This window comes from Notechis scutatus, chromosome 12 (genome assembly GCF_049901735.1).
Source record: "Notechis scutatus isolate UNSWTSFEM ecotype Mainland chromosome 12, rNotScu1.2, whole genome shotgun sequence".
Lineage (NCBI taxonomy): Eukaryota > Metazoa > Chordata > Lepidosauria > Squamata > Elapidae > Notechis > Notechis scutatus.
Genome location: NC_142020.1, coordinates 193,529 through 206,641, shown reverse-complemented (window position 1 = coordinate 206,641; position 13,113 = coordinate 193,529). Strand labels below are relative to the sequence as shown.

The 13,113-nt window shown below is 41.5% G+C and overlaps 1 protein-coding gene across 2 annotated transcripts in view; it reads right to left on the bottom strand.

Annotated features, from left to right (window-relative positions):
- The window catches only part of CHTF18 (chromosome transmission fidelity factor 18), a 34,206-nt gene that overhangs the window by 20,527 nt on the left and 566 nt on the right, over positions 1–13,113 (bottom strand). For both annotated transcript variants that reach the window (XM_087973050.1, XM_026683583.2), the window contains exons 2-8: positions 12,626–12,877; positions 10,812–10,956; positions 9,978–10,170; positions 9,762–9,851; positions 5,285–5,337; positions 2,848–2,998; positions 598–810 (exon numbers count right to left, since the gene is read on the bottom strand). In XM_087973050.1, coding sequence (XP_087829176.1) covers positions 598–810; positions 2,848–2,998; positions 5,285–5,337; positions 9,762–9,851; positions 9,978–10,170; positions 10,812–10,956; positions 12,626–12,877 — 1,097 coding nt within the window. The remainder of the gene's footprint in view (positions 1–597; positions 811–2,847; positions 2,999–5,284; positions 5,338–9,761; positions 9,852–9,977; positions 10,171–10,811; positions 10,957–12,625; positions 12,878–13,113) is intronic.

Here is a 13,113-nt window from a genome sequence, read left to right as displayed (position 1 = left end):
CATCTGCAATAGGTGTGAAAGTTGATACCATGTGCCCTAAACTAAAAGCTATCAGTTTTTAGGGGGAACAGTTTGTGGAACAATTTAAAATTTCCAAAAGAACAAATGGGTTGGCAGAAGGCAAAAAAGCAAAAAGTGGTGAGATGACAATGGAGAAGAATCTTTAATCTTATGTCAAGGTAAAGAAAAAAGAAAGCAGCACCCAACCAGCAGTACCAAATCTCATTGACACCCAAAAATTAAGGGCCCCACAGTCCCTTATTTTCTTATGCAGGGAGGGGATGAAGCCATTTCCAAGGGTCTCCTTTGTGAGGAGATTTTCTGCCTGGCTTGGAGGCTGAGACAGATGCGAAGTGGAAGAGCAGCAGTAAAATGTGCCAATGAGACAACACTGGATGTGCAAGCTTCTGTTTGATGTGTATCTGAAAAAACCCACTGAATCTGGAATTCAGATCTAACTTTTGCTGCGAGTTCACCGCTCCTTGGCAACTTTCAGCTTGCAAGATAGGAATTCTTGTCAAGAATGGATAAGCTTAAAATGACTGACAAAGATTGGGCTTTCAACTGAGTCTTTGCCACAGTGACCAGCTTCCCCACCTTGAATTTTGGTCGATTGTGCTGGTCCAGTTCAGCCTCCAAGACTTCCTCTGTCACCTGTGCTTTGGTCTTCCACCTGGTTCCCCCCTCTCTGGAAGGCTTGAAAGGAGGGTGGGTCCCAGAGTGCAGTGGGGCCTTCCTGCAGGGCTTCTCCTTCCCAAACACCAGCACATCCCACAGCTTCAGCCACTTCAGGAGGCACCGATTTGTGTACTGAAGTCAAAGGGGATGAAGGTGAATGAAGTGGATGAAACTCCAGGGACACACAAATCACATCACAAACCAGACCGAACTATTCAAGCATGACACACCTTGTTTTGGTGGCTTGTGACCTTTTTACTCTTTCTACACTCAAAGAAATATTGAAAAAATAATAATACATGGGACTCGTCCATCTTTCTGTCAGCAGGACAGTTCTCCAAAAACAGATCAGAAAGAGACCAATTTTGGCCAGTGAGGTAAAAGGAAGATACCAACTAAGACATGTATGCTGCCTGCAGTGTGTTTCTCAAGAGTTATACATGTGACACAGAAACAGCCTGAAAGTCTACACATATGCACATGCACAACACATTGTGACCCAGAAAAAACAACAACCAGAGCCTACCAGTCGTCACTGCAAGTGAAAGCCTTGGAGGGAAATGGCAGGCTAGGCATATCTCATTTAAATTTGATGTGTGATTCAAAATTGTCTGCTTTCATAAGTAGAAAACAATCTGGTTCACCTCTGACATTGCAATCAGCATTGTTTTCTTTGTTCTGGGAGCTCTGCAAAGCTCTGAAGAAACAATTTCCTACTGAAGCAAATTACACTGTCCTTTTAAAATTTTCTTTTGGTTCTGAATGTCCACATTAGTGATTCCCACCCTGGAAAATTTCAACTCCCAGAATTCTCAACCATGGCCATGCCGGCTACACTCACATTCCTGGAAACTGCCTAAATGGGAGAATGTCGGTCTAAACATTTAATTACTACAAGAAACTTAAGTAGGAGGAAGAAAAATGGTGATGAGGAAATGCCTCCTGTTATGAGCTCTCTTGACTGCTTCTATTGCTTTATTTTATACTATTCCATTTTGCTTTTACTTTGCTCGTTTTTTAATCTTAATTTTTAAAATTCCAAACCGCTTGCCTGAACCTTCTGACACATATAGCATTTCAGACTAAAGGACACACACTGAACATGTGGGGGAGGAAGAAAAGTCAGGCTGTCATTCTGCCTTTCCATCTGCCTGCTTCATCCAACCCCTTAAACAGCTGGAAGTAAAGCAATTCAGTCCAAGCAAGCAAGTTGGGTCTGTGAGCAATGCTCCTCCTCCCCTGGATACATTGGTTCCTTGGTACTCAACTGCTTTGAAATTAATCAAATTTGGTATTCAACGCCTTTTGACGTGAAAACTTGGCTCCCAGTACTCAGTGCACAAGATAGAACCTGTCGGTATTGGCTACTTTGCGACTCACTGTGTTATCTCTTTTGGGAAACATTGTTTGGTACCCATCATGCCTCCTGGACCCAATTAAGGATGAGTACTTTGGAGCGGGATCTCTAGGGAGAGATCAAAAGCCAACAACCTTTTTAAGAGGACATCCTCCTCCTCCTCCCACCCCCACGCCCCCGTCCTGCCCCGTCCCAGCAGCAGCACAGCCCCGGCTATAAGAATACACTCACCTGTATGTTATGTGGAAGGCTACCTTACCTTACGGTTTCCATCGTCTGGCACTCCAGAGACACTAAATGGGATGCTGCAGGTTTCCAACTGCCCTCCCAAATATACAACTGCAATCTCCATATTGTGGGAAGGAAACATATTCTTTGCATCTACCCCTACTACACCTTTCACTCTGAGAAACTCAACTGAGAGCTTCCTACCTAGATCAAATTGAGGTCAGCTTCTGGGATCATCTTACTTGATAATTTTATTATTTGTTACATCCCAATACTCTGTACTACTTTATTTGATATGGTCTTTAGACTAATCACTGAACTAAACTAAACACATGAAGCCTAAGGGAAATATGCAATTCAACAAAAACACCGGGCCTCTCTTGGAGAACAGTACACCCAACTTGCCTTCTTGCACTACAACATGTCTAGGGATGCAACATTGCCAGACATCCTGTCAGGCCCATGCCTGTCAGGCTGACTAGCATAGCCAAAGGTGAGCAGTACAGAACTGTAGTCCCAAAAGATATGCGGAGCTTCCAGCTACCTACTCCTGATCTCTAGGATGCCCAAAAGGAAACACTTACATCATCACTGAGCAACTCCACATAGCGCCTGGGAGTGAACTGGTCAACCCAGAGAGACTGCTGGGCAGATGCTTCTGCTTCCGATCTCTCCCTGCGTTCTTCTTCCCCATTAGGCCCAGGGGCTGCATCTTGAGTTTCCTCAGCCCCCAGCCTGAAAGGAGGAGAATCTAGCTGAAAAATAGTGTCTGGGAAACGTTCAGTGTCAAATTCTGCTCCAAGTTGGCTGTTAAAGGGCTTTAAACCCAATTTTTCTGTATCTCAAGTTTTAATCTGGTCAGTTAATTTTTGTTTTTATCAAAAACAACTTTGAAATACTGGAATTTGGTGGTATAAAATGCAGAAAAGAAAAAAAAATGCTATCTTCGATCTATATAACCTTCTCAATTAAGGCATCTCATTTTGCATAATGCATCCTTATCTTGCTAATCAAGACAAAGAACATAGCAGCTGATTGGACAATCTTGCAGACTCCTTTTGATTTCAGAGGTTTTAACCCAAGTGTTCAAGCAGCTGCCAAGTTAAGGAAATCCTGTGAACCTGTGCTTCTAAAAATAAGGAAGAGGCATTAAGGACAGTTTTCTAATTCATGCACAGTTGTGGTTAAAGCAAGAAGCATGCCTCTGAATGGTCCAGCACTGTCCAAGAAATCTCCCATAAAACGTATAAAAAGACAACCTGGGCAACTTTCATCTAGAGGTAAATTTCAGCATCATCTCATAGGGCTGAATTTCTTTCAAAGGGAGAAACACATAATTTCCCACAGCAAGGACAAAAATGAGATGATTAAATTGATTGTGCCATTCAAAGAAAATAACATATCTAATTTTGTTTCCATTTGGAAACCACTTCTGGATTTTTTTTTAGACTATTCTTTATTGGGCAAATGTGATTGGACACACAAGAAATTTGTCTCCAGTGCATAAGCTCTCGGTATACATACAAGCAACAAAGTGATAAATCATAAGATTCAACCAACTAGTAATAGTCCTAAGATACCAATAGGAGTACGTAATAGGAACTGTGAGAAGGATAATAGTAATACAATCCTACTACAGCACTGACAGAATTAGGTGTTCAGCAGAGTGATGGCACAAGGGGAAAAAATTGTCTACTTGTTTTGGCACGGAATGTCCTATAGCAGCGTCCTGAGGGGAGGAGATAAAATAGTTTATGTCCAGGATGTGAGGGGTCTGTAGATATTTCCTCAGCCCTCCGTCTGGTTTATGCAGTATATGGCTCCTCAGTGGAGGGCAGGCTGGTTGTGGTTGATTTTTCTGCAGTCCTAACGATCTGTTGACGTCTATACCTGTCCTATTTAGTTGCTATACCAAACCAGACAATTACTGAAGCACAAATGACAGACTCAATAATTCCTCTGTAGAATTACTGGGTCTGTCATTTGTACGCACAGCAACCAAACAGGACAGGTGCTTGTGATGGGGAAAAAAATGAAACTTTGGTTTTGCTGACTAGATAGGATTGTTATAGAAATGGCGAGTACATATTATCGTTGAGGCTGTAATGTTATTATCTTCTACTGTGATTAAAGAGAGTCAGAAGTTAATACCTTTTTTTTCTTTTTCCCCTTCCACCCCACCCTTTCTTCCCCTAGTTTCCAATTATTTTCATTTTCTTTGTATTTTATATTCTGATAAACTAATAAAAAATTTAAAGCAGGATGTTTACCCCATAGACTGCCTGTTGAAAGAGCCAATAAGCAGCAGCTGGAAAAGGGAAGTTGGAAATTCCAGAAGGCTGGAAGTACATAATTAAAGATCCTCTTGAGTTAAGCTCAACTCCTGGAAGCTACATGGACACACCTGTACATTTGTTTCGCAACATTATGAAAGTGGTTTGCTACTGATGTCTTCCTGGAATGCTTGTCATCCTTCCGGTCTAGCCAGAGCTCTGGGATTTCCTCTTGAGTCTCTTATCCAAGTACTAATCATCTACCTTTTCCTTGAGATCACCTCAGGTTAAAGCTGTTCAGGTTTTAATATAATATTTAATATAATACTTCATTGAAACATCATGGAACATACTGTGTGAACCCAAAAAGTCACTCCCAAGTTAGTTATCCATAGGGTAACTAACATCCTGAAAAGCCAGGCATGAGTTCAGTGAAAGTGCCTGAAGTTTACCTTGGAAAAAGTAACTTTTCTTCTCAAGCTTAGAATTCATTTACATTTTAAAAAAAGTAAAAAAGAGGAAAGCTACTACCAGACCCTAACCCATGAAACTAAAAGCACCACTTAAATACTTAAAAAAGAACTTTGACTTATATCATGGTGTTCTCTAGAAGCGTCAGGAGTTGAGAGCCCAAAATAGCTGGAAAGCATCAGGTCATGAAAGCTGAGTGACTGCGATACAGACCAAGGCTCTCCTCCCAGGGCAAAGGGATTCCCTGGGCCACCAGAAGAGGAGCTATGAAGCTTACCTGCTCAGCACTTCCATCAGCTGCTCCGAAGACTCAAGGATCTGCTTCTGGCGCTGAAATATAGAGGATAAAAAAAACTACATGCTGGCTTTGTGAAAGGTGAAAACTCAATCCCTTACAAAATAAGAAACTGAGAGACTTATCCTCCATGATCGAAATGTCACATCTTCATTATAGAACAGAACTGGTTATCTAAACAGGGATCTCATCCGGATACTATAGGAGTAACAGTTTTCAAATATTCTATCGCTGAATTTGTATGCAACAAAAGCTCTCTCTCTGTGTTCCTTTGGCCACCACGTTTGGAGACCTTGTATGAAGCCATATATCTTTGGTGTAAAATCTGATTGCAAGATATTGGTTAATAAAGACAATTTGAATTGTGGCTCCAGGCTTGTTCCAAGTGTTCCCAGTTCAAATGTAATAGAAAAATCATATTTAATCAAAACTAGGAAGTCTTCAAGCTGAGTATGCCAAGAAATGGAAGAATGAATTGCATGGGGGGAAAAACTAACAGAGTCAATGCAAAGAGCTTGTAATGTAATGTCCAGCATTTGGACTCTGACCCGAGGCCAGGAGAACTGGCACAAAGTTCTTTAGAAGAGGGTTTAAAAAAAACAAACAGCGCTTCCCAGAACCTTAGGATTCCATTAGGATGGGTTTTTGTGGGATCTTAAGGGCAAAACGGATGCACCAGGGCACCTGCAGCAATTTTTTCTAGGGAAAAGCAATCATGTCACATTCATTGAATATACGCTTGTTTAGTAAAACACTGATCTCCAAAATAATTGGGAAATACAAATTGTAACTTTTGTACATTTGCAATATTAATTTTACAAATACAACAGCTTTACTTTATACTTATATACTGGGGAAATTTTGTGGGATAGTAATTGGATAATCAATTTTACAAATTTCAAATAACTTCAAATTATTAGGCAAACACATATTGTTTATCTTTATTTTTAAAATAAATATTAAAGGATTATATTTGAAATGATTGAAATGAAACAAAAAGATGTTTCGATTAAGATTAATGAAAGAGGCTAGAATTAATGTGTTTGTTTCTCTCCTTACTGAAAATTTGGAATGGAAAAGGTAATAATAGAATTAAGTATGCATACGAATGTATAATTGTTGTCATATTTGTATGTAAAGGTGATGACCCAGAAATATGTTGTCCACTAAAAAGAGATTTTTGTTTTTAATGTGAAAAACTGAATAAAATTTGTTTTAAAAAAATTACATTTTTATCCTCAGCAAGTCTTATTAAAAAGGAGAATTTCTCATCATCCTTGGGTGGATAGCCACAAACATTAACATACCAAGTAGATTCCTTTGGACCCACCTTCATGTTAAAGTCTCCCCAATCAGAATAGAAGCTAGAGGGTTCAATGCGATCCATTCTCCAATGAAATGAATTGTCAATTCCATTAATTGCCTATCTGCATCAGGTATAAATAGCAACTATGTAGATATTAAGTAAGAGAACCCATAACACTCACATTGCAGTAAAACTGCTTTTGACATGCAGGATTAAGTTACCTGACAAGGAGCATTTTATTGCCAGTTTTCTAACACTAGATTTTGTCTCATGGTTATAGGATTTTTTGCTTGAAACTAACAAGTTATACAATATGAAAAAGCTTTAAAATATCTGCCTTCCTGCAGTGTTTCTTAACCTCAGTGAAGTAGAAATGGAGGCCACACAAAGTCCCCTTGGGCTGTACATTGATTTTTAAGAAATAGCACTTTCGTCTATTTTTATTGATAGGAATAAGAACTAAGAACTGGTGTGTGTGTGTGTGTGTGTGTGTGTGTTTGCTTAAGTTTTCGCAGGTAGTTATATGTATGGTATTCAGCTTTGTTCGGGTATTTTCCCACGTCATTATAGTTGTGCTTTTAAAGTTGTAGCGACGTTTTGGCAGAATCTCATCTGCCATCATTAGGCTTGTGTATTGGGTTGTCTGTGTGTCAGGCTTTCACAGCCGTTTCTGTTTTAAATTTGGGGCTAGCCTCGTGCTGTGTTAGAATGGTTTTTTCTTTATCCTGACCTAGACTCCCAGCCAATCAGGATGAGAAAAAAACCATTCAAATAAAGCAGAAAGCCAGCACCAAATTCAAACAAAAACCAGCTGCCAAGCCTAACATACACAATTAAAAAGAACCCAATACACAAGCCTGAGGATGGCAGATGAGATTCTGCCGAAATGTCGGTATAATAAAAGCACAAATATTAAGACGTGGGAAAATACCTGAAGAAACCTAAATACCATACATAAACTTTAAAATGAGAAATGTCTTGTATATTGAATTGTTAAATTTATTTGATGCCTATCTCACCCTGCTGCCATTCTACCCACAGTTACAATCAGAACGAATATTGGCTGGCAATTATGGTAGCTAAATGGGGATGAAAATTAATTTAAATGGGGCTAAGATATATTAGGACAGTGATGGCTAACCTATGACACATGTGTCACTTGTGACATGCAGAGGCACTTTGACTGACACGCCTGTTGGTGTGGGGAAAACTTGCACATTTAGAGGCTGCCTGTGCTCTGCTCCAATCCCTGCTCCCTGCTTGTTGCGTGGAGGCGTGGTGTCACCGCTGCCGCAAGATCTTTGCAGCAGAGAACCAGTTTTAACCGCCATAAACTGAGGTTTGTCAGTTTCATTACCTCAGGAACGCTACAGGAGGAAAGGAGATCCATGAGGTTCACAGCCCTGTAAGGTGGCCTTCCGATCCCCACATCCTGCACCTGCAGCCGAGACCAGGGAGACGAGTTTCACAGCCCTGTGTGATCACCCCAGCCCAGTCCGTCATAAACCAAATTATTGATATTTCTTGAAGTGACACACGACCCGAGGAAGGCTACACTTTTTCCCGATTTTCGACACACCAAGCTGAAAAGGTTAGCCATCACTGTATTAGGAATTTATGCACCAATTGAAGATAAATTAACATTTTATAATGGATTTAAGGACAAATTAGTAGACTTATATGAAAATTGGTGCCTGAGGGAAGACTGGATGAGAGCCATCTGTCCACAAAATGACAGAACCTCTGCGAAAGTTATTGAGAATGTAAGGCAAACTACCAAAAATATTTTTTGGATATGATGGACATTCTAGAGCCTATGAAAATTGGGAGGCATAAAAATGGAAATTAAAAAAAAATACATTTCTTTTTTCTAAAAGGCCAGATCCTTTTTAAGAATTGATATGTTCCGCTGCTGTCCAGGAAAAAGACACAAGCTCGTTGCCTCAGCTTAACTGCAGCAGCAAGGGCAGTGCAGGAGGAGGGAATCCTGCTTAGCAAGCAATTTTCATTGCTGCAAGTAAACGGAGGCAGTGAGCTTGTGCAGGAGGGATCCGTGTAAGCCGTTTTTAAAATGTAATAATATTTTTGTTTTATTTCATGTTGGTAAATATTTCACAGTTGAACTTTAATCTGATTCAGGTTGCACACACAGGTGTTTTGTGGGCTGCTGGCTGCCTTCAGGCTTATATTTGACACCTTTCCCCTACAGGCTGAGGAAAACAGGCCTGTGTCATCTGTGCTTTTAGTGTTGTACATCCTCAGCTTTCATAGCTGCTGCTTCCCTGCTCCCAGCCGCCACCAAACCTCATCCCTCATGCTTTTAACCCAAGTTGATTATGGAGATTTTAATGTTTTGGAGTTTTTGATTAATCTTAAGTTTCGTTTATCATCTCTTTATTTGATTGTATACAGTATGTTGCTCAGAATACCTAGATTAGAATGAATACAGAACCTGCAAATAAATCTTAACATAGATATGCTAATCTCAGGTTAATTATAATTAAACAGGTTTGAATTTATACCACACTAATTAAAAAAAAACTTACTGTCATGACTGCCATTCTGCTAGACAAGCATCGACAGCTGACAGTCTGACATTAGCAAGGGGGTGGGTATTGGAATGCAGGAAGAAATTAAGGGAGGGATGGAAACTAAGCTGTGTAGGCCCAAAGCGTAAAAGCACCAGCCAGCCCAAGGTCACCATTAGTACTGGTATGCAGAATTGGAAAGCCCACAAACTGAATGTCTGTTACCCAAACAATATCCAAGCACCCAATTGGACATTACTTGATAACAGGGGGATGGCCGGGTAAAAAAGTGAAAGTAAAAAAGTAAAAAGTAAAAAAGTAAAAAAGTGAATTGTACTGCTTGAGCGCGAAAACGCCAGATCCAGCCTCGCTACTTCTGTAACCACTGAAGCTTTACCAAAGTATACTCTTGGTGAAACAATGGGCCAGGAGTCCTTCTTTGCTAGATGACTGAGCAGGACAGCTGACATTAAGCTGGATCTGGAGTTTTCATGCGCAAACAATACAAACTGCTGCATCTTTGCCAAAAGCTGATGCAAAAGTCAGATGAACCAGGCAGAGGGGGTGAAACATAGGCAGGATTTTGCTTTGGGGGGAAGGGGAAGGCAGTAGAGAAGAAATATACCTCTTCAAATGCTTGTTCTTTTAGGTAGGCAAATGGGACACCCAGAAGGTGATGTGGTCTCTGTCTCTTCCAACTAACAGAGCTGGCAAACTGCAAAACCAGACAAAGCATTCCAATGAGTATAACAAGGGGTGACCCACTTCCCACCTGTCCCCCCACATTCCAGGCAAGCGGAAAAAGACCACACAAAAACTCAAGCCCTTCTTCAATTGGTACCTCCATTGCCATGGCATCCTCCTTCACAACCATGAAGACTCGTGTGCCATTAGTAGAGGTCACATTGATGTAGTCTTGCAGGATGGGTGGACGTTTCAGGATCTTTCCAGGTTCCTTCTTTCCTGGAGGCGTGGCATGCAGCAGGACTATGTCACTTATTTCCCCCTGATCTGCAACATCAGGTCTTGAATTCCTACCCAATTATAGAGCGGGGAAAGAAGAACAGCACTTACCAAAGCTTTGAAAAGGCAGCCCAGGGTCAAGTCAGGCTTCTTCAAACTAGTGAAGAAACCAGACTATAACTCATCTGGTTCGTCATGAGAAGCAATGTAGTTTCAACTATCTGCAAAGCACATGTCCTGCGCCAAAGGCATGGTTTTTTTAAACCACATTTCACAACCTTATTTATAATTCCTCTTCCTTAAGTAATGTGCTCCCAGACCCTTCTCTTGCTGCCCACTAACCTCCCTCAGTCTTGGGCTACCAAACCTGGACTGCAAGGTGGCGGACAACCACTAGATGGCAGTCATTATGGCTTTCTGTACCTGTCCCCTGCCATCTCATAGTCAACAGTAGATCAGTACAGAAGCCTATCAATAGCTCAAATCCTATCACTGTCCTATGTCAAAAAAATAATTTTGATGGAAAAAGGCACCAATGTTTACACTATTTTTATTGCCTTTGGATCTTACAAATGACCCACTGGAATGACAGAAAACACCTGGGGAAACTCCACACATTTCCTATGAGGGCAGATCTAGTATCATTCTGACTTTGCCCAGCTGAAGCAAATGCCTCTCAACCACCATGTTTTGTTAGTCTTGATGAGCTAACCTTGTATCCAGGTATTCAGAAAGGTCATTTGGAGAAAGAGTTGGTGCTGAACTACCCTCTGGTGAGTCTTCAGAGACAATTCTGTTGAGCTGCCCAAAGTCCAGCCTTTTCACAGCTTCAAGTCTCCGCCGCTTTGGTTTTGGTGCTGTCAGAATGCCAGGGAGCAAAGAAGGAACAGCTGTTTTATTTGCAAATGGGTCTTTCTCAACCTGGTACTCTCCTGCAGGGTGGGATTTCAGCCCCTATAATTCCAGTCAGCCAGTTCAGAACTTTTAGTTCATAAGGCAAATGGATTTTCCAAATTTTGTCATTTTTCAGGGATAAAATAGTCTCTGCAAGGCTTAAGGATCTGAATATTTTGGCCTTGTCCATGTTTAGAGGACGATTACCCCACTGGCCATGTCCTTGCAGCCCCCAACGAAGAAAAGCTGCCCATCCCTGGTTTAGACAGGTATTTCTGTCTCCTATCAGAGAATCTGAACCTCTTCTGGGGATCTTTATTTTTTATTTGTTTGTTGAATTTATTTGCCACCCATTTCACTATGGGGCTACTCTAGGTGACTGACAACAATAAAAATGGAGAAATAAAAAGTGTAAATGTAACAGTAGCAAATTTTAATGGACTAGAATAAACAATGAAAAAGAAAACAAGGATACAGTAATATGACAATAAAAGACGGGCAGGTAGGGAAGTGGGAATGAGAGGGAGGTGGGGTTTGCTATCAATCAAATGCTACTCCCCAAGTCCCCGCTAAGCGCACAATCATGCCTACGTCCCTGTCCTATTGTCCCCAATTATTAGTTCCTATTTCTTATATTTAAACTTATGTTTATTCTTTGTTCGACAAAATAAATAAAACAAAATCTTCCTCCAAAGGTAAGTTCCAACAATTCCCAAGGTCATTTTACTGGGACTTTGGCTGTGACCTTTTCAGTAGCTGAACCAGATTCCTGGATCTCCCTTTTGAGAATACCCTGTCTCCCTTCCTTACTTCCCTAAAATTGGAAAGACCCCTTATTTTCAGAATGTTTGAAATGCTTGGGGGATTGAAGTACTCAAAGTCCTTGAGGGATAAAATTTTCGGGCACTAATTGCAAGCCTCAAAAGTTTGCTTTGTTTTGCAGCATGTCAACCTCCTCTTTAAAGAGCCCAAAGAAGTATCTGAGGTGGTACTATTGCTGAAAGATGCCATCAAGAGACCCCTCACATCCTGGACATAAACTGTTTCAACTCCTTCCTTCTAAACAAGGCTATAGAGCATTGCACACCTGAACAACTGGACCCAAGGACAGTTTTTCCCTGAACTCTGCTAAACAACTAATTCCCTCAACATTGTCCAACTATTTACTAAGTCTGCATTACTGTTACTATTAATCTTCTCATCACTCCTGATCGCCCATCCCCTCCCACTTGTGACTGTATGACTGTAACTTTGTCGCTTGTATCCTTACAATTTACATTGACTGTTTCCTAGTATGATTTGATTGCTTATTGTACCCTTATTGTACTTTCATTAAGTGTTGTACCTGATGATTCTTGACTCTTGATGAATGTATCTTTTCTTTTCTATACACTGAGAGCATTTGCCCCAAGACAAATTCCTTGTGTAATAAAGAATTCTATTCTATTCTATCTCGCCTTTTGCCCCAAGACAAAAGAGCACAAGCACTCCGTGTCATAGCTAAGGCCCAATAAAGTCAAATTGCCTTCAGTTCCTTAATAAAACGCCAAATGCAACAGCCATCCTTTTGTAAATCAGCAGATAAAAACAAAACACCACCGTTTTTATTGCACAATGGACTTTCAAACTCACTGTGAGCTGGGCCAACCTTCTGGTTCTGATGGGAAGAATCCATTTCTGTGATTGTTGGGGGGCGTTTGGGCCCCCCACATTTTGCGTTACCTTCACCTGGCGTCTTCTTGGGGGAGACCTGGCTCCGGGCATCTTTTCCCAGACAAAGACGGAGGTCCTGGACCAGATCCCCAGTCGAGAGCGCCTCTTCAAAGGTTCGTTTTTGGCTGTGGAGTCTGGAGGCCTTGTGGCATCCCAGGGGCCGGGCTGGACCTGCAAGGAGCAGCAGAGCCATCAACCCATCGGCAGGTCGAAAACGAATCTGAGCAAAGCAGACAATCCTCCTCTTCGACCAGGCGACCCTAGTGGAGGCCAAATCCAGCCTCCGGGCCATGGCAGCCCAAGGAAGACGGGAAGGTCCCTGCAGGCGGCCGAGGGACCCGGGCTCTCCCCTGAGAGGCCCCTCGGGGACCAGGTCGAAGGGACGCGGGTTCCCAAAGGGGCACCTC